The sequence below is a fragment of the Anser brachyrhynchus genome, assembly GCF_964034855.1.
Source record: "Anser brachyrhynchus genome assembly, chromosome: 19".
NCBI classification, from domain to species: Eukaryota; Metazoa; Chordata; class Aves; order Anseriformes; family Anatidae; genus Anser; species Anser brachyrhynchus.
In genome coordinates, this window is record NC_137712.1 from 10,756,780 (window position 1) to 10,781,486 (window position 24,707).

The window sequence follows — 24,707 nt, forward strand, 5'->3', positions numbered from 1 at the left end:
GCCCGTCTGCTTCCCGGTCAGCGGGGCGGGACCGGCCCCGGGAGGGGAGCCCCGGGCCCCGCCGCCCTCCGAGGAGCGCCGAGAGCGGCCCCGGGCTCCTTCTGCGCCCGCGGGGCTCCCAGCACGGCGCGGCCCTTGGCAGGGCTCTCGTCCCTAACGCCGAGGGGAAGCCGGCGCTACCCCGCTTCGTCCTCTCGGCCGCTCCAGCGCCCCTGAAAACCTCCCTCTTCTCCCCTTTGCCCATCTGTGCTCGGACGTTCCTCAGCTGCTGCAGGCCCCGGCTGGATCCCGTTGTCCTCTGAGCCTCTCCCCTGTCCCTACGGTCCTGAGACACGCGTGAGGCCCACACGGCCGCACACCACCCCGCTGGGTTCTTCGCCCAACAGATGTCCCTGTGGGCCCGTTCCACCAGCCAAACGGCTCGCTCCCAAAGCACTCGGCTCATCCTGCGGTGCTTCCCCAAAAGTAATACTTTTATTGATGCCAGGTTTTGTCTGTCTACCAGTCAGCCTCATACGGTCTTTCCCAGTTCTTCACTCAGCCTCTAGTATTGCTATTACCCTGAAGAACCTTGTGAGCAGATGTTATCACCTTCCTGATTCATTACTTTTTCACAATTATTTTCTAATATATTGAGCATACAACTATTGGCTTCAGAAAGAAAAAAAGTCCCTTTAACTCTTTCTTTCCTGTCTTTTAACCCACTGTTTGCCCATGTGAGGACCCTCCCCCTTTCCTTCTTTTCTTCCTTTAAGTGCCTTGAGCAAGGTTGATGGTCAAGCGCAGTTGGGGAGCCCAAGCACAGCAGCCAAATCCTCTTTATCCCCTGCTTGTTGATGCCCTTAAAATAATCCAAAGAGGCTTTTGGAGCAGGACTTGCCTGTACAAAGCTGTGCTGATTCCTCCCCAGTATTTAGCCATTGATGCTGCCTTGTAGCATCCGTGAATTTGCTAAGGGAAAGTGCTGCACTTTCCAGCTGTATTTTGCCTCACCTGCCCCAAAAGTCATCTCAGAAGCTGTTATCACACTTGTGGCTGGTACCATGGACAAGGTTGCACATCGCAGATGGTAGCTCAGCTTATCCATCCTTGAGTTCCCTTAGAGCTCGTAGGTGGCATTGTCTGGTCCTGGCAACTCGCTACTGCTCATTTCATCCGAACTTCAATCTCTCTGAAAAGCACTTCAGTTTTAAGCAGATTCTCTGATGAGCTCCCCATATGGAAGCATTCCTGTGTGAATTCCCTCAGCTCTTACACAGTGAACACACCTGCAAACAATTCACTTGTTTTTGCCTCCTGGATCTTCAGGCCAGACCTTCCCTTTACTGTGCATCATGTCTGACTTGGGCAGTCTCCCTGCTCTTGGTGTTTCAATCTTACTTGTGTTTTATAATTTGAACATTCTTCAAGTTCCATTTTCCTTTGTGTTATTTTTTCCTCCACATTCAACCTGCCAAATGTTATTCTTCCCATCTTCTGCACTTGGACACAAGTTCAGTTTATAAAGGATTTCTTCTTGCTCTGAGAGCATCCCACGCTCTGCTGTTTAATCACACCAGCCTCCTCTTGTCCTCTCTCAAGCCTGTTTTGATAGGTGGTAAACATTTGTTCCCAGCCCCAAGGCAATATCTTATACCATTTCCATGCCACCTGCGAGTAGTTAATTCTTTGAACTGCCCTTTTTCCTTCACCAGTTTCATTTAAAAATACGTCATCACCACAGAGGAAAACTTAAAAGTATAACCCCATGGGTGTATTAAAGGGTCAAATATCAGAAGGTGAACACTGCCTGCAATATGTTATTTCAGACTGTGTTCCTTAAGCCAGGTGTCATTTCTATCAGTCTGAATTGTGACTTTTGAGTGTTTGGGACAGATAGGCAGTACCACCCTACCTAGATACGAAGAATACCTGGGGTGGGAAGTATCAACATTTCTTGGTGTGCTTACACGTGTGTACACCGTTATGTTGCTGTTATCAGCAACTCCGCAGGCTCCTGACACGCGCTGGATTTGCCACTTTACAACTGTGACAAAAATCTTTCTTTGGACTCTCTTAAAGGGCCCCAGAGCCCATGGGTCCTGCAGCTGGCTGCCAGAGACACTCACCCTTTCCTGGGACTTGAGGCAGACCAGGGCAACCCACCAGCAGGAGACCTGCCAGCCATGGATGAGCTGCACAAGATGCCACATGCATTCGCAAGGGCCTGCGAATAGCGGGCAACACGGCTGGTGGCGAAGGACTGTGTGCACCTGGACCACAGCCTTCTGCCTCCTGAAGACCACACCAGTCATCAGATCCTCAAACAACTTGCCAGGCATCACAGCTTAAAGACTGTCAAAATCCCTGTAGCCACTTCCATCCTTTGACACAAGGCGGGTTTGGAGTCAATGGCTGCACTCAGTTTAGTACCTCTGTTAGGCTGCACTCAGTTTAGTACCTCTGTTATCTCATCCAGCCTTCCAGGGTGCTCAGGCAGTACTGTCTCACCCAGGCAACTCATTACCTGGTTGATGGTCTGACAGACCTAACCCAGTGACCACACTCCCTCCCCCATTCACCAGGATCAGGATTGCCCCAAGCACCCACCCACCACCCTATTTTTGCACTCCTTAGCACGAGTCCCACCCTTCCTTCATCTGCTGCTCAAGAGAAATTTACACTTTGCCTCATCAAGACTTCATCCAGTGTTTGCCTTTTGTTTCTCCACTTACAACTAACCATGGCCATTTTCCCTGCTACAGAAGTGCTGCAGAAGTGTTTAAATGCTCCAAGACCGCACTTCATTTTGCTAATCATAATTACTGCCAGTACAATGAAAAACTGGCGTGTCAAATACCAGCTTGTTAGAAAGGCAAGAGTCAATGCCCTTTTCAGAGGATTACCCTGAATAAAAACAACCTATTCCTTTTGTCCCTTTTTATATTTAAAAACTGTACAGTTCATTTAACTAATTGAACGTTTCCTTAAAAAAATCATCTGCTATAGAAAAGTTTGATTAGGTCCTGCTCAACTTCTTCATACTTTGGGGCATTTTAGGCTGCCTAAACAGAAAAGTTACGGTATAACCAGGAGTCAACAGTTGCAACCTTACAAGGTATCTACCAAGTGCACTGCCAGCAAGGAACTTCAGAGGTTATTTACTAAGATGCTTAAAGGCAAAGTACAAAAACCCACCCAAATACTCATAATTAAGAGCTTCCTGTGCAGATATTAGAAACAGAATAATGCAAGTCCACAGCAGCCTGGTTGTCTAACAGATGGCATACAAGCAAGACCAGCATTGCGACACAAAGTGGCAAAGTGAATCTTGATTGGAAAACAAATTTATCAGCTTTCACAAAAAAAAAAAACAAACAAACTTTTGAACACCTATTTCAATAAGCATTTGGAGAAATGCTCTGCATTAAGAACTCAGCAGCTCACATTCTTCCAACTGCAAAGCAAGACTAACACCTGGTACTAACTTATCCACTTAGTTCTGCAGGAAAATCACTTGACACTCCTTAAGGAAAAATGAGAAAAGAAATCAGATTATACACGACAAAACATCTGGAAAGAAAAACAGGCATGTACTCTGCAACTCAAATCCTCCTCCCATATTATTTTACTTATTACTTCATAAAAAAAATCATAGTGATTCTTGGTTTGATGGTATCTCTTTAAAAACAAATAAATAACTCAAATCACCAAATATTAGATCATTTAAGCGTATCTGCACATCACTATTTGCTATGCTTACAGGGAAGCCACGAAGGCAACCACATCCACACACGGCTGACAACCTGAGCTCCCCTACAGCTACTCTATATACAAAGGTTTTGTAACAAGAAAGCCAATTCAGCTTTCTAAAAATACCGGCCGCTTACAGCACGATCTGCAGCACCCTTCTCCGACGGGAGCGGCACACTACAGCTCGCCTGCACGCCGGGATCCCAGATGGTCCCTACACCGTGTTCCAGTTTCTGGTGCGCTGGTTCCTACTGAGTAGGTATCTGCAACATCCAAGTGTGACTGTGCTCTGAAAGCAACTGGAAGGGAACAGGAGAAAACTAGAGAGTAGACAGTGATTCATTCCAACCTTTACTTTGTTTGCCTTTTTTTTTTTTTTTTAAATATAGCTTCCATGCAGAGTTCTCCAGAGCAAGTGCTGATGTTGGAGCCTGCCTCCTGGCCTTGGCACAGCCACAGATACTTCTAGCCACATGGGAGGAAAAGCTTTTGCTACATGACTTTTTTTTAAAACTTTTAGGCCAACAATGTGTTCTCATCTGCACATTACAGTTAATGAGTCCTATCAAGAATTTCTAACAAAAACTGTACATGAGTTTACAAACGTATTAACATATAAATAATGAGAAGCTTCCTGCCTGGAGCCTCCACAGTAGTCTTTTTGCTTGAGAATATAATACTGGAAGGGTAGACCCAATCCCTTTCCACAGCACCAGTCAGAGCCGGCTTAGTCCAGTCAGCTGTTCTGCTCAAGCATCACAGGGATTTTCTTCTTCAGTGCCTCTGGCTTCAATAAGCAGTCTGTCATTACTGTGCAAAAGCAAGAGTCCAATGCCTTTGAGAAGGAATCCTGCTGCTAAGAGGCCTGTGCCACCCGGTCATCGCTCCGGTCCGAGCTCTTGCTGGAAGGTCCGCTTCTTCTCCCGACAGTGTTTCTTGTGAGCAGGCCAGTCCTTCTGCTGGCATTGTGACCCGCAGTACCTTGCTACCTGGCATCGGCCACAAATGTTGAATTCACGTAACTAGGAAAAACAACACAGTGTTAGTGAGCCTAACTGAGCACTCAACAAATGCTGAGCAGGCCAAAATCATTATCACAAAAGCAAAGCCCTTCTTATACATAGATAAGGATGCGTGTCTGACAGAGGTACAGCCCTCAGACACCTCATTCTGTACAAGCCTTGAACAAGACCTTATGATGCTTCATCTCATCTACCTACAGAAAAGTAGCAGAACCAGCTTTCCTCCCACTGAATAAATGCCATTCAACTTCATCCTCTTCTTATGAAGGGCCAAGCATGGGTGGTGGGTTTGTTTTTTTTTTTTTTTTTGATTCTACTACTGCCCAAAGCCTTACAATGCTTTCTCCTCATAGGAGAAAGGAGCCTCATACAGCTCCTTCAAGTTCCAGGTCACTAGACACCTGGAATGCTTCCACCTGTCTCTTCATACACATTGCAGCAATTATACTCCTCCCAGTAAACCGCTAGGTCATTTCTTGTTCCAGTTCCAAACAACGTTCTCTCAAACTGACAATTAAAGTCTCATCTTTCCTCCACAAAGCCTTGATAAAGTACTTCTTTATTGCATATTCATGAAGAACTTCTAAGAACCTTAATCATACAAGATTCATGCCAAAGAAAACCTGACCTAAAGAGAACTATTGTCTTTAGCAACTCAATGGACTACGCAAAGCGTTATATTTTAAGGAATAAGCCCCTGGATGCACGAGGTAGCCTGAGCCACTACATGCTTACTTCCAACATTTTTGAACACACCTGTTTTTCAATCATTGTGCATGGGGGGTAGTGACATTCATAATATGTGCATGAGTTCTCTTCCTCCTCCACAACATCCCCATTAGCGTTGTAATATCGTGTTACATTCAGTACAGGAAATTGCTCTTCTATAGGATCTGTAGGAAGCTGTTGGATTGCCAGCCAATACAGACTTTGTTCCCTTTAAAAAAAAAACAAGTCCACATTCAGTCCATACATTCATAATAAGCATACAGGGAAAATAATTCCGATTTCGTTAACAGAGTAGGTAAGGTTAACACAAATCCTTTGAGGGTTACTCTAACCTAAAAAAAATATTTAAAAGTATCTCATGAAACTTACACCAAGAAATTTGTATCACGCAACATTGTTTCTGGGTAAATGGCTCTAGGTCTGTTCTGTGCTCTTGAACCCCCAGAACCAGGTGAGGATAGCATCACTGCTATTCAGTACCATTCACTACATATTCTTAAAAGCATTGTAACAAGCTCTTACGGGCACTGCAGGTGTTTCAAGAGAAGCTTCTAGTACAACACAGAAGTTTCTAGTATGGTCTGGGCCTCTCACCAAAAAAGAGCATAGCTGGGTTATATCACCACAGGTGAAACAAACCCACCCTACCATTAGTTTGATGCACTGTGAGTAACATCAGTGCAGTGCAACACGTAGGAAGTTCCCACGATCTACAGCGAACGATGACAGAAGCTGTTCCAAGGAACTCATTTTAGTTTTAACCTAACTAAACTATTCCAAATATAAGCATTTTGCAGCTGCTGGTTTTTACAGGCTGCGTTAGTATGTCAGTGCCTGAGGATGAGACATACGAGCCAGTAAAAACTGCAGACTGAATTCAGCATGCCCAAATGCCACCACTCAAGCAGAAGGGAATGCAGGTTTACTATTTTACTGCGGTGACATCTGGCAGAGCAGGACCTCCACATAACACCATGGGGTTAGATTATCTCTTCATGGCTAGCATGGTCAGCATTAACTCTGGTCCCCAGTAAGAACGCTGAGACAGTGATGCATAGGCAGCCCAAGGTCAAACAAAGAGGCTCTGCCAAGATGAACACCGCTACATGAAAGAGACAAAATAATTTATTTTTTATTAGTATTTTTTCGATGGTGTCCCCCTGCCAAATATTGACATACCTTTGTTTACTAGAGATATCTTCAGCTTTGGGTTTCCACCCCCAAGGAACTAGGCGCAGATTGTCTAGGCGGTTGTCCACGGTCACTGAGTTCAGATGTACCACCTGAAATCCTGGAGCAATGCCTCCCCGGTGTCTCTCCCTGGAGGAAACAAAACCAGCTTGAAGCTCAGTGACGAAGAAGACTCCACAACCAAAAGTAAAGAATGATACCAATTCCAGAAGACATGCTGCCTTCTAGGCTGCTGCCTGGTGTCACTGAAATAGGAACAGTAAAACTCAGGTTGTCAACAGACTGCAGCGGCTATTTCACATGTATCAGCTCCCACAAGAACGAGATTTGTTCCAGGAGATTATTTCCATTATAAATGAGTTGATTCTGTCAAGACAATCATGTCAAGACAATCAATTTTAATTGTAAGAATATTGCAACAGAAGTTCCAGAAACTACCGTTCAAGTTTATGCAACAGCACCTACGTACTTGTTTCAACAGCGCAGACTTGAAAGGAGCTAATAGTTTTATTATTTTAATAGGATTTTCTATCAGACGTTTACATGCAAGTTTGGCACAGGTGTGAGTCAGTTTTTCATTTACTAAGGATGTCTCTTAAGCAACAGGACAGGGGTTTCACCAGTGGGTAGGCAAATGTTCCTTCTTCAGACTAATTATGCACAACACACAGAAAGCCTGCAATGAATCCACAATTGACAAGGAGACATCTACTGAAACTTACCCAAACCAAAGCAGGACAGCTGCACATTAAGTCATACCAATTTTTCCCTATTGCCTTGTAACAGATTTCATTTCCCAATCCACCTACTTCTCAGCTCTCCTCTCCCTATTTAAGTTTCAAGCCCACTGTCAAATGCTCTCGTGCTTAGGCCAGCCCCCATACTGCTTCTTGTGGGGATCCCCATCCAAATACAAGGTCTGCACAGAAATTGCGCCCTGGTACATCTGCTACGCCACAACTAACTTTACAGCACAACGAGAACATAACCAGCGGCTATCAAGAAGGGTAACGTCAAACTGACAGCACTCTCTGAAGGTTACCCAGCATTTCCTTCGAGGAGACCGCTCCAACAGCCACCGACAACTTTACCCAAGCCTCATTCGGATGCTGCTTCCAGCTCAGTGCTGGAATATAAACCAGGAGGAGCTCTCCTGTTTGAAGTTAAAAGGAATAAAATCCTTCATTTGGGAAAAAAGTGTGCACTGTGGAAAGGAGTCCGCTGAAAGGCCCTAGAGGAGGGAGAGCTACTTTTGAGTTGTCGAATGCTCAAAGGAGATCAGAAGCCCCAAAAGCTCAAAGTGAGAAGCACGAAAGCACACCAGCTCAGACAGATGAAGGTAACCACTGATCGGATACAGAGACGGGGAAGGCGTTAATGTTCGTTAGACCAAGACTAGGACAGAGTGCCAACAAGAGACAGGAGGGATAGATACAAATGAGAAATCTGGGAGGAAGAGACTAGCACAGAGAAAGAGCAAACTGGAAGAAGGAAGGGGGGAGACCAAGACCAAGTTCAGAAACTTTTTTGAAATGGATTGGAGAACAAGAGTTTAAGAAAGGTCCAAGCTGCGGAAGGAGAGGGTTACAAGAGATTGTCAGGGACACCAGTACTCCGTGTGCCTACCCCTGCTCCTCCAATGCCTGCATCTGCACCCATGACCCCCCCACACCCCCAAAGTAAATACCAGTAAGATCCACAAGCAGAGCCTGTCTTCCTCTTTGTATAAATCCACATCTACATCGCTGTCAGTTCTTCTACTACCTCAAGTGGCAAAAGTCTCAAAGGGAAAGCAGAAATTGGCCTTGCCGATGACCAGGAAAAGCGTTAGCCCAATAGCACTTGACTGAGATGCCACAATTAGCACTAGCAAATTCAGGACAGTCCCTTTTCTCTGTGCACAATTGAGCAACCTCTGGATGCACAAGCACGTGTCACTCCTCTCCCTCAAACTGTGCTTCACAAGCGTGCAGCATGGACTACCTCCGAAGTTAAGCAGAAATGTGCAGTGCAGGACAGGCCGATGGAAGAACCCTGCCTTCTCCCTTGTGGCTGGGAACACAGAAGATGGGTTCATCAGGCAGCCACCTCTGCCAGGGCCACAGCTTCTGCCTCCCCGGCACACTCAAGTGCCTACAGGATATCAGCAAAGCCACTTAAAGCAAAACTTTTCAGAGAATTAACCGTACACTGCGGTTCTTCTTCCCCCTCGCTAACTGGAGAGCTGAGGCCTGTAACAGAAGTGCCAAGCACAGGCAACAGCAACTCGAGTCAACGGGAGCCCTAACTGCGGAGGTTTCAGGCGCTATAACTGTAAGTACACACACACACACATATATATATATATAAAAAGTCTTGGATTTTTTTGGACACAGCTAGTGATACGTCTGACTAATCTCCTAACACTTCCATTCCCCAGGGAACATTACTACACCCAGACAAAAGATGGCAAGCTAGGATCGCTAACCAGGGAGCAGGGCGGGAAGGCGACAGGCCAACTCTGCAGGTACCCAGCCAGAGACATTCACATCGTGCTTCAGAGGGGCTGAACGCGCACCCTGAAAACAAAACAAGCACAAGAGAGGCTGCAGAAAGTTCTTCCTGAAAGAATATTTGTAGCAAATATGGGTGCATTTCAGAGAGTGGCTCCCATCTCATACTGCAGGTCACTCTGCACGGGTTGGCAGGAGAGCTTTGGGGGAAGAGTGGGTGAAAGTCCCCATCACCGCTGCAGCTTTGGTAGCAACAAGCTTCCAAATGTGGAGGCCTTACTACATGAACAATAACAGCTGCTTAACTAAACTGAAATAAAGAAAACAGCTTTACTTGCAAAAGTATCCAACACATGCACACTCATTGTATCTCAAGCCAAAGGACAGAATCAGGCTTTCAGAGCAAGCACATTTTTTTGAGGGGGGGGCAGGGAGGCAGTGAACATGGGACACACATGGGATTGGTGGGGGAAACACTTAAGTTACACAGTCAAACTCTTCTACCTGCAGTAACTCAGTTTCTTTGCTTTTACCCAGAAAGCCAGGCTGGCACCAGCAGAGCGCACCACTACTGCCCAGCTCTCCTGCCTTTTGGAGGCCTCCAAAACCTTGATCACTGCTCCAGCTCACAAAGGGAAGGACCTTCCACTAAAACACTTCAGGTTTGCTTTCAGAACAGCCCCCAGCACAGGTAAGTAAAACCGAACAGCGTGTGTGTTCTGTTTAGGAGGGCCGGTAACTACACAGCACCCGTAGCCAAAAGGCTTTCTAAAGATACAAGGAATACTAAGCTGCCTTGCGTTACCTTGTAATTAAAGATCACAGCAAAACGTACATCCTCAAAGGGATCAAACTGACTTACAGAAACAGTTGAAATACTCAGTATTTCCTAGCAAACGCGTCTGACTTTGCAGCTTCAGACCTGCAGATCTGCTTGCACGACAGTTACACCCTGCCTCTCTGACTTACAAGAAATCCCTACTGCACAAAATCTCTGTTTTTTAACACACCAGCATATGCTGAAGCACGCACATAATTTTAATTACCTAACTGAACACGTTAGGTTTATTTCCTAATGTAAGTAAAACTAACCAGAAGAGGCAATGACTGGGCTGTGTAATAAGCAAACTGCTGGACTGTCATCACCTACACAGCCTGCAACAGTCAGCTGGAATAATTTTCAGGTACTGTTAGTGCTACTTGCAGACTGCAATTATTACTGTATGAGGTTCACAGTTAGCAGAAGCTGACAGTCTGATTTATCCCGCATACTGTAGCCAACCTCCTAGTAATTTTCACCAAAGTTATGTGTACAACAAGATTAAACATTAACAGATGCAGGTTAAAATCCTTATTTAATGAGCAGATTAAAAATAATAATAATAGTCCCCGACAGTCTTCCCGACTCCCTCCCTCTTGTACGGGGACTAAGTCGGGGAAGAAGAAATAACCTGGAACAACGAGGAAAGCACAGCTAAATCTTGGGCACTGTGACTTCTAGTTGTAGTTTACAGAACTTAATAGAAAGCATGCTTATTTTCTCAGAAAAGACTTTTTAAGACAAATAACAGATCTCTTCAGCATATCCCGTCTTTTCTACAAAGCCACGAAGAACACGCTTAGTGCACCGTAACAGCTCACTGGATGACAGTCGGCCTCTCAATCTCAACGGCAGTTACAAAGGATTACAAGCAATGACTCTTGGAACATGGGAAATAAGACATAGCAGCTGACAGGAAACAGAAAAACTAACAAAAATCCCTAAAGTTTTAGCTTATCAGAGGTTCCCTCTCTCCAGTGGCCTGTCACTTCTCAGACTTACCTGCTTCTCACAGGACAAAAGAAGCCCAGAAGATAGGTCTCCGCCCGTTAATTTAAATGGAGCCAGTCTCCTGTCCACCTCCAACTGAAGCATTTCTCAGGTCTGAGCAAGGGTCCCTCTGAATAATACTCACCTGTAACCGTTTTCCCTGGCAATACTGTTTTTACAGAGCCTCAATAAGACTGTATCAAGATCTAACAGCACCCACTGCGCTTGGTTCTAACAGAGAGCAGCTGCAAGCCTCCTGAGAAGACTTGAAATACCAAAAGCAGAGAAAGACCCCACATACACGACGGGGGCAGCAAGCTGCACCCCGTGGTTGGCTCTCCTCACGATACCCACCAAAGCAGCTCATGCAGCAGGCGGCCGGATCCCCTTCCACGGTTTTTATCAAATGCATAAGCAAATATTTTAGCACCATTTCCATCAGCATCTACCTCCATGCGAGCCTAGAGAAAAGGGAAAGGCTGTGAGAACATCCAATGCCAAGCAGAGGAGCACGGGCTCTTTTGGGACAGGGATAAGGGAAGGACCCAACATTTCACACTCGTCTCCTACAGATCACTTGACCGCCATGGAATCCCAGCTGTTTTGGACCTCCAGCAGAAACAAACCTCTACTACTGCGGTTTGGGAAGACGTAAAGGGAAGGGGAGGACGGAGGCTCTGCACAGCAGGAGTCCCGCTTGGGCTAAGACCAGTGGGAACTTAGTGGTGAGCCCGTGGGGCCATCATCAGTCCTCCGCACCAGCAAACTGCCACGGCTTCGTGCCTGGTGCTGCCCTACACCAACCTCATTAGGGGTTGCTGGTGCAAGCAGCAGTCCTGCCCTCCTTCCTCGTGCTAGCGCTAACGCTCACGGACTGACCCGTGCTAAGGACCAGACCCCGTTAGCGCACTTGTTGCGGTGATACGTGCTGGCAGTGAATCACCCCCAGAGAGGAACGGGTGAGCTCGGTGGTTTCTGGCAGCGGCGCTGCCGCAGCACTCGGGCTGCTGAGCACCGGGCGCTGAGCACGGGGCGCGCCCTGCTCCGACAGGGCCGTGGTTTCGGGGGGCTTCGCAGTCGTGAGCCCTTTCCCTTACTAAGTCTCAGCAGAGGACGCTTCCCCCTGTCTACAGACATCAGAAAAAGTTCCCCGGCCCCACCACGCGTTACCCCAGGAGACGCTCCCCGCCCAGAGCTACGGGAGAGGGAAACCTCCCGGCTCCGGCAGGGCAGCGAGGGCTTCGCGAAAGGTGCGCGGGGAGCGGGCTGGGGGCGACAAAAGGCTGCAACCGGGGCTGCCGCCGGGACCGGCCGGGGGGCCTCGGGGGGACACCGGGGGGGGGGGAATACGGGGGGTCGGGGGGACAGCGGAGGGGCCCCGGGAGCCACCCGCGCCCGGTGCTCACCTCGAAGGAGTAGCTCTCCACCAGCGGGATGTCCTGCTCGTCGATCAGCGTGTACTTGGTCTGCAACACACAGCGCGCCCTCAGCCAGGCCGCCGGGCCCGGCCTCCCCGCCCCTCCCGCGGCCACCGCCACCGCCGTGCCCGGTCCCGCCCGGTCCCCCCCGGTCCCTCCCGGTCCTCCCCGGCCCCGCTCCCGGTGCCCTCCCCCCGCGGCCGATCCCGGTCCCGGTCCCCGCTCCCGGTCCCGCTCCCGGTCCCCGCTCCCGCCCCCCGCCCCCTCCCGGTGCCCGCAGGCCGCGGCCGGGCTCGCACCTTGCCGGCCACCCGGCCGAGCCGCACGATGCCCAGCTTGAAGTCGGTCATGGCCGGGCCGGGGCCGCCGCCGCCGCCTCCGCGCCCCCCCCCCCCCGCGCTCTCCGCCCGGAGCGGGCCCCGCCGCGCCGCTGCCACGCGCCGCCGCCTCGCGCACACCCGGGGGGCGGGGCGCCGCGACCCCGCCCCCCTGCGGCCGCCCGGCCAATAGGAGGCCGCGACGCCTCCGCGTCGCTCTCGCGACGCCGCCGCCTCGTCCAATGGGCGGGCGGCGCGGCGCGGGATCGCGTGGGGAGGGAGGGGGAAGGGAGGGAGGGAGGTGCGGGGAGCGCGCGGGAGAGGAGGGAGAGGGAGGGGGCGGGGGAAAGGGGACGCGGGCGCTGACGTCACGTTCGCGGGAAGCTTTGTGCCGCCAACAGGGGCGAGAGCGCGGGGCGGGGGGGGCCTTAAAGGGGCCGTGCGCCGAGGGGGCGGCGGCTGCTGCCCGCCTCTGACAGGCGGCCACCCGGGGCCGTTGCCTGATGTTAAAAATAAATAAATAACCCCGAAACACCCCCAAAATAAACCCAAACCACCACAGCCCCGTGCTGGAGCGCGCTCACCGCCCGCAGGGCATCTCCCAGGGCCATCTCCCCTCGTTTCGGGGGGCTCCCGGGGGAACTTCTCCTCACCGCGGGGGCTCCCGGGGCCACCTCCCCTCGCCTCGGGGCTCCTCGGCCGCCCGGCTCCCGGCAGCGCCCAGGCCTCAGCGCCGCCGCGGCCCCAGCCCGCCGTGGCCGCGCTGCCCCCGCCGCCACCCGCACCCGGCCGCAGCGACGCTGGCCAGGGCCGAAAGCCCGGTCCCGGTTTCACAAGCTGAGGGAAGCCGCTGCAGGGTGCCTGCCCCCCAAAATGCTGGGTCAAAACGCAAATAAACGCGTGAAGCAGGCGGGGACGGGCCGTTTGCCATGCGGTCGCCTTCGGGCAGGACGGGACGGCCGTGCCCTGAGCACACGAGCAAGGCTGCGGCCGGTGACCCGACCGTCCCCGGGAGACAAACGTTACATCTAAAGGCAAGTCTTGGGGAAAAAAAATGAGTCCTTCGTTCCTGTGGTGGAGCGGTCCCACAGATGCCTCGAGATGGTAAGGATGGACCCAAGAAATCAGACAGACAAAGGTGCGTGGAGCAGTCCGCCACTAGCTGCTTGGCCCACGAGATGCTGGGAGAACCTGACTGCAGCCCCTCGGTTGGGACCACCTCGACCGCCTTCGTCGTGACAGCTAACCGGATACACGAACCTTCAAAGTACGACGTGCCAAAGTCTTTGTGGTTAATGAGAGAGCCAAGCAGGACATTGGATTTGAAGCAAAATGCACGGTAAAAAGAATATTTTGCTTTTTAAAGAATCTGTAAGGGAGAAAAGTTAGTAAAATCCACGATGAAGTACTCTGTTAGCTAGAAAGGAAAAGAACACGTGCAGTGAATTAATGAACACACCGGTTGGTTTATCGGGGGGTGACTTCATTACTGATGATTGTGAGTTTTGATGATTGTGACCATGCTGCTGATGGTCACGTGGGTTCTCATTCACCAGAAGGGGAGAAGAGGTCGTGCCGGGAGATCAGAGCGGTGCTGGTGATGACAATTTCTCTGAGGTTTGCCGGGGGTGGGTAATGAGACGAGGGGCCCCGTGTGGGGGCTGCAGCACCCAAGCAGCATCAGGAGAGCTGGGGGAGCGCAGCCCTCACAGAACACGGCTGTGAGGTCGCCCACAGGCAAAGGGCTCCCCACGGGCAGCCCCGCGATGGAGAGCCACCAGCAAATGGTCAGATACTTGGCCAGCTACTGCAGGAGTCAGTGGCAGCCGACGTTTCATGCCCAGCTCTGTGAGTAATTTTGGGTGCATGAGAGGGGGTTACAGCAGTTTGGGTTCATGACTTCAGCCTGGGGGATGCTATGTGGCTTCCTCTCCCCCCAAAATACCCACAGGGCTGGTAGGACTAGCTCCATTTTGGAGGTTTGCTGTCAGTAGTGCTTGCATTTATCTTCTGCGCGGATGCCAGCCTGCCTGAGCCCTCAGTGAAGCGCGGGGTGCTGCTCTGCTCAGAGGTGAGCTGTGGGCACGAGCTGCCCAAGCCCCATTTCCATCCAGGGTTCTGTCTGCAGCTCCTCGAAAAGCAGGCTCCTCCTTTCCTTCATGCTGGAAAAAGCTCCCTTTCTCGTTGAGGCTTTTTTTGCCCCTTTTAACACTTCCCACATCACCCCATTGGCACAGTTCCTTGCCCTCAGGGACAGGGCAGAAGGACACAGTGACCCCAAGGCCCCAGGAGATGTGGCAGGAGGTGATGGACGGAGACCACCTCCTGGTTTGGAAAAGGGAGAGCCACCAGGACACCGCTGTGCTGCTCGGATGGGACCCGCACCCCCCTGAGCACAGGCCCATGGCTCCCGTCCTCCCCACAGGCGATCCTGGATGCGGCCCTCCTCCGCCCCCATGCCCACAGTAATGAGCTCTCACTTTCACCGTGCACACTGGTATGGCACATGCCACGGGCAGAAGCTGCCCCACAGGGCTTCAGCACGCCACACTGAGCCGTAACGAAATTCAGATTTTCCATCCTAACATTTTACAAAGCAGGAAGATGTGAATTCCAAAGATTTGGCTCTTCAGGGCCCATTTTATCTCAGGGAAATAACACTCAATTCTCCTTAAACTGCTCAAAGCTCTTGTGCCACCATAGTGAAGGTCTCCTGGGAAGGGCTTAGGGCTTCTCAATGTCCCTTTCCCTCTTTTCTTGTGAAGGTGCAGATCACTACAGTGGGAAGAGACCCTGGCGTCAGAGCACAGACCCAGTTATTGGGAAAATGGATTTAAAATATGGAGCTAATGTAGGTCGTTACTATCTTTAACAAACCCTTTGCCTCCTTTCTAAGAAGCCTGGGTTGGGAAAAGATGAATTATTGGCAGGGTAGTGCCCTGCTTCCAAGTGCTGCGTGGCTTCTACCAGAGCACGTGCCCTAAGGTAGCATGGGAAAGGTTACACATCCTGCCCCCAAGAGAATTTCCCTTCAGCAAAAAAGTCCTTTTTCCAATCATTTCCAGGACTGTCAACTGAGGGAAAGCCAGCAGTGTGTGCGCTGCGACACTGGACAGGCCAGGGCACTCCTGAAGCTCTCAAGCTTCACACCAGTGGCAGCTCCACTAACACCAGGATCAGCAAACATTTCAAACCTGTTTAAACTAAAATTGCTCCTGAAAGGGGTGCTGCAGTCCTCTGCCAGGCTGTCCTCCTCTCCAGCAATGTATTTGTGCAGCTTTGTCATGGAACTGCTGCAAGCTGCGGCTGGAAGGGACCCAGCCGTCTGCTGAGCGTGCAGCCAGCCTGCCCAGCGCCGTGCCCAGCTGAGCTCCCCACATCGCCAAGGATGGAGACCCCACCACATCCCCAGTGCAGTCTGCAGCCACTCAGAGATTTTTTTTCCCTCATACCTAACTGAGATTTTTTGGAAGCTGTGTCCCTAGAGGGGCGGGGAACACGCAGGGTTACAGACCGTGAGGAATCACACCTCACTTCAGAGAGCACCAAGGCTGTGCTCCTTGCTTGGAATCCCCAAGCCAAGAAATTAAAGATAGCGAGTGTCTGGGTTTTCAGCCTTGTTTCTACTTTACTCCCTGGTTGCCTCAGAAAAAGGCCCCACAACCAGCTGGAGAAGGAGCAGAAGAAAGAGCAAAGGCACAAGCTCTCCTGCTTCTGTCAGCTGAAGAGGCTGCAAAAAATCCTGCACGCTGACAGCCACGGGTTGGGATGTGCAGTTTAAGTTGATACCTGCCATGAGTGTTTGACTTGACAGAAGTTATTTATTTATTTTTGTCATGTCTTTCCCCATTTCGCTACAGCCTGTCTGCAATATCTGCAGCCCCCAAGTCGCTGGAGCGATGTACCCGCATTTCACCAGGGAACAGCGGACAAAGCTGGATCTTCTCAGGAACCGTAAATACATCGGTCAGCCCAGATTCCTCCACCCGCACATCCTCCCTCCAGCAACCGCCTCCCCTCTGCTAAACTGCCAGCCCAGCCTGTCTCCAAAGATCCTGGCACCTCCCTTGTTGCTGCTCCCCATCCCACTTCTGCCCACGAGCTCAATGTAAAATTACAGAGCTGTTGCTCCATTAAACATTTCAGGCAGCAGAACTACGGTGGAAAATGGACATGATTAGCAGTTTCTTTTGGCTGGCCTTGATGCTGACCTGGCATTCTGGATTTTGCAAGGACAGGCAGGCAGACTCCTCCTTTCCCAGGGTCCACTTTGTGAAGCTTTACCTGCTTTGCTACCAGGTGCTTTAACACAGAAGCAGAGCAGATAAGAGGTCTTGTCGAAGTAGCAGTTAGTTTGTTGTTGAATTATGCACAAACGTGATTTCTGAAGATCCCACTGCTAACATACTGTTATTTATGTATATATGCTATTATGTACATATGCTAACATTTTATGCTGCACAAGCAGCACGAGATGCATTCCTAGGGCATGACTGCTGCATGCTAAGAGGCAGCGTGGCCAAGAAGCTGCATTTAAACCAGAGCAAACACAAAGGTTTAGTTTCTCCAAATCAGCTCACAGTTGCTCTGCACCCAAGTAGCCTTAAACTACAGCTGCTTAGGAATTGTGCAATGTTTCCTGTACTGGAAGGTAACACGGTGCTTGCACATAGTTCAGAAACAAGCCTTACAACAGCAGTGGCTCAGTGCACGCAGCACAGGAGCTTCCCAGAAGTCTAAGCTAGCTGCCACCTTCTCCCATCCGGTTTGGGCTGGGATTCGTTTGGAGGCTTCAGTTTCTTAAGTTTTTCTCCCTTTTTCAGAAGCTCCAGGTCTCAGCACCTGGTGCATGATGCAGCTGCAGCCACTTCCCTGGTGCAGCCGATTTCTCCCTCCTGCAGCACTGGCTGCTCCCAAGGGACTTGGGCAGCTCCTGGTGCTCGAGATGCCATTCGATGCTTTTTAGCAGCCCGGCCGGTACATAACACCATGCTCGCTCCCAGACACCCCAAGAAGTCATCCCCTCCCACAGTCACCACAAAACACGCTTCATACAGCTCTGCTTGCCATAGTAGAGCTCCAGCCAGAAAGTTTTCTTCTTGGGCTTTAAGCGCTCTATAACTTAAGAGTTATTTGCAGAAGTGAAAAGCCAGTGGCAAGAGAAAAGCTGATCAAGTACCAACACTGCTTTGTGGAGGAGGGAAATGTACCTTCCAGAACACTTTTCTGAGAACAAGGCCCTTCCAGCTCAGCACTCTGGGAAGAATTTGATTCCCTTTCTCTCCAGAAAAACGGATCTAAATTAACAGGACTCCCCCCCGGCCCCCCAGGATGCTGTTAGGGCTGAAGTGAAGTGCAGTCATAATACCCCAGAGTCAGCTAAAGCTTTGTTACCAGGCTGAATTCACTTCACTTCTAAAAGAGCTTTCTACAGCCTGAAAGATCATGCATCATCCCTTGTGCTGTGCCACTCCAAAGGAAAACCAGCCTTTGCTGGAAACAGAACAAGGCTTCCCCAGCATCTTTGGAGAATTTTGGTTTCACCCACACCCTCCAGCAGTACCACAGTAACAGCTCTGCAGTTTTCAGGTGTGAGAGCCAAGTATCGAATTCTGCAAAGTACAATGACTTCTAGCATCAAGCCTGAAACACAGGAACCGCTCCAGAAAACCGTGGTTAAATTACATTATAGCTGAGCTTCGAAGAGGTTCTTAACACCTCATCAGATGGGGTGGTTTGGATCAGCCCCCCCGGGGGGTGTTTGCAAGGCCTTCCTCCTTAGTTTTGCCAAAAAGTACATCTCATTTTGAATAAGCAAGGCTAAACCTTTCACTTCCCTCAGGTTTTACAGCATACCTCTCCTCCACCCCCGGTTTTCAGCCAGGTTTCAGGTTGTTCCTTGGCAGGCAGTAAACTGGATTTACAGAACACTCATACAAAGGGAAATACCAACACAAACTGCTTATTTTTCTTTCAGAGACACCAGGACCTGGAACATATGATGTAGAGAGGGGCTACCGAGCTTGCTTACCCAGCTCCCCCAGCATCACCATTCAGGGAGTCAGGAGACCCAAGAGACACGAAACCGGCCCTTTTACAACTTTTTGAAATGGAGAGAACCACAGGATTCCACTCCTAATCAAAGGGCTTGCTCCTCTTCTATGGTGAAGAATGCACAAAAGTTCACGTAATTCTATCATGTACTTGTCCTGGTCACCAAAAAAATCCTGCCTCTGCTCCAAGGCAGAAGAAAAAGCTGAGCAAAGGATCCCATCTGTCTGCAACAGAAACACTCACAAATTCACCTAAGCCAGATGTTCCTAGTGTTGGCTAAATGCCAGGCCACGCTCCACACCATCAGGCACAAATGCTGAGCGAGGAGCTATGGACTTAACAAGGACAGGCCCGGACATCCAGCCACATGTAGGATTTTATTTCTAACAGGGACAGAGCATTTTCATCCCACAAGCGCACACAGCTACTCTTAACTCAGTTATGTGGACAGGCAGCCTTAGGCACAGCAGCACACCCGGCTGTGCTGGCTCAGGGGAAGGGGGCCCCGTTACAACCCCGCTTACCCTGATGAAGGGCACTACCTGTAGCTGCTGGAGCCATGCATCTGGCACTGCAAGAGCTCACACTTCACACGGGACAAGTTAGCAGTTTGCCCTCTACACCACATGGGAATGTTTGCTCAAGGCAACTCTACTTCTGTAAGCTCTGTGTTGCTGCAAGGAAATGATCTCAGAAATGAGCACCCTACAGCTTCCAGTTTGTGCAAGAACCGTCACCGTGGTACCTCCGCACAGGGCAGGCAGACCCTGGCCCAGACCCGCTACGCACAGCATGGGACAAGGACAAATTAAGCCAGTCACACTGTTTACAGACAGCTTGGTGTTTTATTAAGCATTTAAGGTGTTACAAAAAAACCTTAAGGAACCTTCATTCGGCAACTTTTCTGCACTCTTAGCTCTGTTGAGAAAAGCAAATACAGCTCATTAGTAAAGAGCCCTTTAGTAAATAAATTAATACAGCAGTTTCAGCTAGAGATGGATACTTACAGCTGGGCACTCAATCACCCCGTTATTGATGTCATCAATGACATCATGTGGGTGCCTGCCATCAATGCTACAGCCCACAGACTGGGCAGTTCCAAGAATCTCCTTAATTGTCCCTGTAGTTAGAAGAAAGCTCATCAGTGCTTTAAAACACAGGAAAAAGAAAAAAAACAGTAGAGAACTCAATTCTAACACCCTCAGCTGTCTCACACTCCTTCCCTTGGAGGTCTGCAGCCACAGGGTTCAGAACAGGACAGCAGGCAGCTGAAGCCAGTTCTGGTGTGCTCATTTCCAGAAGCATCCAGAAAAGCCCTTTATGTCTGTTACAAGCAAGCTTGGCGCCCAGCTGGTTGCTGCCTACTACTCAGCCTCATAGAGTGATGAGAGCAGGTGCTGTAGCCAGGTCAGGAATGCTGAGGTGAGTCCTGACACACACCCATACCCTGCACTGCCTCCATCAGGAGGTAGGAGGCTGGCTGTGAGGCTGTTCATGTGCTAGAGCCGACAGTTCGGTGTCAGAGCAAACAATGTGTACAAGGAGCTCTAACACCAGAGCCATGGGGCCATCCCAGGAATCAAACCAGAGCCTGAGACACTCAGATCAAGCAGCAGGACTCAGTACAAACCCCTAAGACCAGCACTTACCTGACAGCTCTCGAGCCAGGGATCTGTGCCTCATCTGCCGAGCAATGTTCACTATCTCATCGAAGCTGACACTGCCACTGTGCTTTACTGTGAAGCAAAGCAATGGCACAGTAAGCTCACTGAAGCACAGCACACTTCCAGCTCCCCACACTGTTAGAGAAGCACCATTCCAGCACTCAGACACACAGAGACCAGAGGTTACTAGGTACAGTGGCACTGCCATAAACACTCCTGTTCCCAGCCTTCGGCACAAAGTTACCCACAAGAATAACTCTGTTTCCTAGGTTGGCATTTACTATCAGCTCACCTCTGGACTGTACTATCACTGCATTACAAGGCAGGTACAGTGGCGGGTGGCTATTCTAGTTGTCTTGAAGGTATACAAACTTGACTGTACACAAGTGTACCCTGCTGCCCAAGATAGTTCCCTGGCACTTGTCGGCCAGTTTATGCCAAACAATCTAGAGGCAGGTATATGCTCCCTCTTAGCACCAAATGACATTCAGAACTAAAACCAGAAGAAAACTTACTGTTTTTCTGCTTCTTCCTGTCACGGGGAGGCTCCTTCAGAGCTTTGATAATCAAGGCAGAGGCAGAAGGAACAACTTCTATCTGAATGAAAAGAGATAGATTCTTTTTTCCCCTTATCTCAGCAGGTAAATAATGCAAATACTTGACCTAGCAGTCAGTGTCTGGAGAGCTAGCTGCCCAGAGCACTGCATTTCAGTTAGCTCAGTGGTTAGCACGCAGCCGGGTGTACCAGCCAGCACGTGGCCTCCTCCCGTGAAGCAGAGGCTTGTTCCCAGCCGTTCGGCACAGGCCTCTCCACAACCAGAAGAGAACTGCTTCCTGGGCTGGGGCTTCCTCTCAGCTCACCACTGGAATATACCAGCCACTGAATTCAAGACAGGTATAGTGGCGGGTGGCTGCAGGATGAGTTCAGGATTTTTTTTATTATTATTTCTGTGCTGCTTGACACGTTTTTCTAGGTCAAATGCTTTATATGCATACAGAACTGCTGCGTCACTAAGGCCAGGAGCACTCAGAAGGATGAGACAGCTACATTTCTGCCAAGGTCTTCCCCAGAAGACCCCCACACAGCTCGCCATGTGGAACTCATTTTATCTACCTCGGAAGGATGAAGGGCTGAGTCGACCCTGCCGGGATTTACGCTTGTGGTTCGGGCAAGCAGAGCTCCTTCCTGCTCAGCGCTTGCACCACGAAGCCATCCCTCGTGGCATCGAGTACCTGAGCTTGCCTGTTCTGGATGGTGAGCTTCACCGTGATCCTCAGCCCCTTCCAGTCGCCCGTGGCCTTGGCAATGTCATCGCCGACTTTTTTGGGGGACTGCGAAGAACGGAGACGTTAGGGACACAAAAATAACGCTTGGATAGCAGCAGGGAGCACCGCACCTCACCCAGCCGCCATGCCCGCAGCTCCCCGCACCTCACAGCCCCCCGATCCCCCCCCGTCCCCCTGTCCCCGTCACGTACCAGCCCGAGGGGTCCGATCTTGGGGGCCAGAGCGGAGGTGGCGCCGACCTCCCCGCCGGTGCAGCGCAGGTACACTGCGGGCACAGCAACGCCTCGTCAGACCGGGCCTCGTCAGACCGGGCCGCGCCTCCTCCCCCCCGCCCGCCGCCCCCCGGCCCGGCACGTACCGACTTTCACCTCCGTGGGGTCGAACTTGGGCGGCATGGCGGCGGCGCCGGGGAGCGGATGGCGGCAGATGGAGCCGGATCCTGACGGGGCGGCGGAAAGGCAGCAGGCGGCGCGGGGGCGGCGGATATACCCGCCGGGCTCTCGCGAGAGGCGCCGCCCGCCCGCAACATGGCGGCGGGGGCGGTGCCATGGCGGGGGTGGGCGGTGGGAGGGGCGTCATGGAGGGGGAGGTGGGGCGCGTCATGGCGGAGGGGAGCGGTGAGCGGGGCCGGGCCGGGGGGCGCGGGGTCGTCGGTCCCCCGGGTCTCGGCGGCGGGTGAGGGACCCTCGGGGGTCTCAGGGCGGGGATGGGGTGCCTGAGGGGCGGCTGCTGCCTGCTGCTGCTGCTGTCCGCGGCTCGGGGCCGGCGCTGAGGAGAGGAGGATGAAGGAGGAGGAGGACGAAGGATGCGGGGGCAGCGGGCGGAGGCACGGAGGGTGCCCGGAGCTGGGGCAGGCGGCCCCGCACAGCCCCGGCGGTTCTGCCCCCGGAGGACGCAGCCTGCCTGCCTTCAGCTGCCTGCCGGCCCCCGCTGTGGCACAGCGCCATGCCGCCTCTGTGGGGCCCGGGGCGCTTTAAAAGTCAGGGTTTGGATTGGACCTTTTCGTAGAGCCGTGCTGCTATTCGGTTGCTTTTTTAAAAAAAAATTACAATTTTGTCGTCGTTTTGCTCTCGACGTCCAAGCAGCTGCGGGCTGTAAAACGCACGGTGGGCATTCCCCAGCCCTGTCTCCTGCCTGTGCCTAGGCAGAGCTGTGCCTGCAGAGCCCGGCTGCTGGCGGCCTTAGGGCTGCAGTTCGCGGATGCTCACCTGCTGCAGGGTGGGTGCTGTCCGGGTACCTGTGGGTAGTTTTCTTCCCATGACTAAAATAAATAAAACTGCAGTGCATAAGTTGTAGTCACATGCCAGCTTCTCTTCATTGACTGACAAGTGCCTGTCTCACCGGTCTGCAGGGCCAGTGTCACAGGGAGGAGCAGCTTTGCTGCCTGCAGATTTGATGTGTCTTTTCATTGAAGCAAGTTTTGATGTTTAATCCATCTAATAAGTCTCTGATCCTTCCTCTTCTGCCCAAAGCGGTTCTTTCCCCGTTGGACTATGTATCCTTCAGCCTTCATCTCTTTGCGTTTTCTTGGGTGAAAATTAAATAATGATTTTCCACTGTCTGTAGGATTAATAAAAGATACCTAGCTGTAACAGAGAAAGGTAAGAAGGGTCAAAGAGATGTATAAGTCCTCAGCAAAGTGTTCTTCAGCAATGTTATTGTTACCTTGCTGCATGTACCCTTGTCCTGGTTTCTCATCTTTAAATTTCCTTCTTTTGTTTCCGTCTGTGATGTCGGACCTTTGTTTGTGGCTCTTGATTGCATTCCTGGATTTCCTAACTGCATCTCCTGACAGTTACCTTCCTTTCTTGCTTAATCTTCTGATTTTTTGCTCTTACCCATCCCTTCTGGCTTGCCTTGACTGGTGAGCCTGTTGACTTCATGGTGAGACAGTGGGAGAGGCGAGTGGGCCCCAGTGAGCGTTCCACAGAATCGTAGCATTGGAAGGGACCCGCAAGGGTCATCGAGTCCAGCTCCTAATTTGGGCATTTCAGTAGTCCAAGCTTATTAAGAAGGTAGCAAAGTGGGATGTCAGGGAAAGAATCGTGAAACTGCTGGAGTCTGATTCTAGCACGCTGAAGTAATTTTTTGCCACCTTCTGCTGCATCTCTTGGCTTGTTGTGGTAGACAGGTATGACAGCAGTACAGTGAAACAGGGCAGACCTTTGCCTCCTTGTTTCTGGAATGAAATGGTGGATAGTTCCTTGAAGGCATGTAGGCTAAAGTTATATCTTGCTTTAACAATAAGGATTTATCTACGTAAAACTCTTAGTTTTTGGTAAGGCTCCCCTTGTGTAAGGAACAGCTCTGTATCCTGTGGCTACATGCTTTTCAGTGTAGTTTGAGACCAATTTGTAGCTGCTGAGCTGGCAGAGAACAATCTTTTTTATGTGTAACACGAGCTTTAGTGAACACTAAACCAGCTCCATTGTGAAGCTGTGCCATTTGCTGGTGAACATTTGGGGAATGTATTGGTGAAATATTGACTCTATTGTATTGATTTTAAAATGATGTTTAAAAAAGTTATTAAAAAAAATAAAAAAAGCCTTTCAGTGCAAGTTTCGTAGAGTGTGTCTTGACTTGGGCTTTTGGCAGCTATAGCTCCTGCCTCGGCCGTGCAGTGCTGATCCCCACGTACCCCGGGGCTTCCTGCCCAGCCGGTAGCTCCCCCCTTCTGGGCTCACTGCTGCAGTTCTGCTCTGCTCTGCCCTATCCCACTCTTACTCCCAAGCCGGATTCAGTCCCACCTGTGTCAGCTCTCTGTGAAGCCCTTGTCCAGCAGCACTCCCAACTCTGACTTTCTGCGTTGCAAGTTTTTGCCCAGTCTCCCCATTTTTTGTCCAGCCTTATGTTTCTGCTGGTCCTTCAAAATCTGCCAGCACACTCCCTATTTCTCCCCTGCTGAGTCAGAGCCTTTTTCCAGAATCGACTCTGGTTTCTGTTACCCCTTCATCCACCCCCAGTTGTGATTTCAGGAGGCATCTTACCGCA

General features: G+C 50.8%; 3 protein-coding genes across 9 annotated transcripts in view; 1 reads left to right on the forward strand and 2 right to left on the reverse strand.

Moving 5' to 3' along the window:
- Positions 1-4,070: 4,070 nt before the first annotated feature.
- On the reverse strand, positions 4,071-12,864 carry ZMYND19 (zinc finger MYND-type containing 19). Its single transcript, XM_080561514.1, has 6 exons — positions 12,694-12,864; positions 12,383-12,442; positions 11,331-11,437; positions 6,663-6,803; positions 5,511-5,691; positions 4,071-4,754 (listed from the first exon to the last, which is right to left on the reverse strand). The coding sequence occupies exons 1-6, from the start codon at positions 12,742-12,744 to the stop codon at positions 4,611-4,613; spliced, it is 684 nt and encodes a 227-aa protein (XP_080417640.1). The 5' UTR covers positions 12,745-12,864; the 3' UTR covers positions 4,071-4,610.
- Positions 12,865-19,590: 6,726 nt separating this feature from the next.
- Positions 19,591-22,242, reverse strand: RPL12 (ribosomal protein L12; the record flags this gene model as incomplete). Of its 2 annotated transcripts, XM_080561516.1 has the most annotated exons (7): positions 22,075-22,242; positions 21,908-21,981; positions 21,663-21,761; positions 20,945-21,026; positions 20,415-20,501; positions 19,773-19,885; positions 19,591-19,683 (listed from the first exon to the last, which is right to left on the reverse strand). In XM_080561516.1, the coding sequence occupies exons 1-7, from the start codon at positions 22,109-22,111 to the stop codon at positions 19,678-19,680; spliced, it is 498 nt and encodes a 165-aa protein (XP_080417642.1). In that variant the 5' UTR covers positions 22,112-22,242. The 2 variants fall into 2 exon arrangements, with proteins under 2 accessions (XP_080417642.1, XP_080417641.1); XM_080561515.1 differs by lacking the exon at positions 19,591-19,683 and having other exon boundaries at positions 19,755-19,885; positions 22,075-22,240.
- A 49-nt stretch (positions 22,243-22,291) lies between these two features.
- The window catches only part of LRSAM1 (leucine rich repeat and sterile alpha motif containing 1), a 31,937-nt gene continuing 29,521 nt past the window's right edge, over positions 22,292-24,707 (forward strand). For 2 of the 6 annotated variants that reach the window (XR_013940849.1, XM_080561524.1), the window contains exon 1: positions 22,292-22,333. The gene's annotated coding sequence lies outside the window, so the exon portion shown is untranslated. Of the gene's footprint in view, positions 22,392-22,418; positions 22,935-22,962; positions 23,318-24,707 lie in introns of those variants that run through there. The other 4 variants (XM_080561528.1, XM_080561526.1, XM_080561527.1 and 1 more) reach the window with 4 other exon arrangements.

Excerpts from the sequence above, each read along its gene's own strand:
- ZMYND19 (XM_080561514.1), bottom strand. The coding sequence starts at position 12,744 with ATGACCGACTTCAAGCTGGGCATCGTGCGGCTCGGCCGGGTGGCCGGC. Across the intron at positions 12,443-12,693 it reads TCGGCCGGGTGGCCGGCAAG|ACCAAGTACACGCTGATCGA; the intron begins GTGCGAGCCCGG and ends TGTGTGTTGCAG. Across the intron at positions 4,755-5,510 it reads GCACAATGATTGAAAAACAG|TTACGTGAATTCAACATTTG; the intron begins GTGTGTTCAAAA and ends TGTTTTTCCTAG.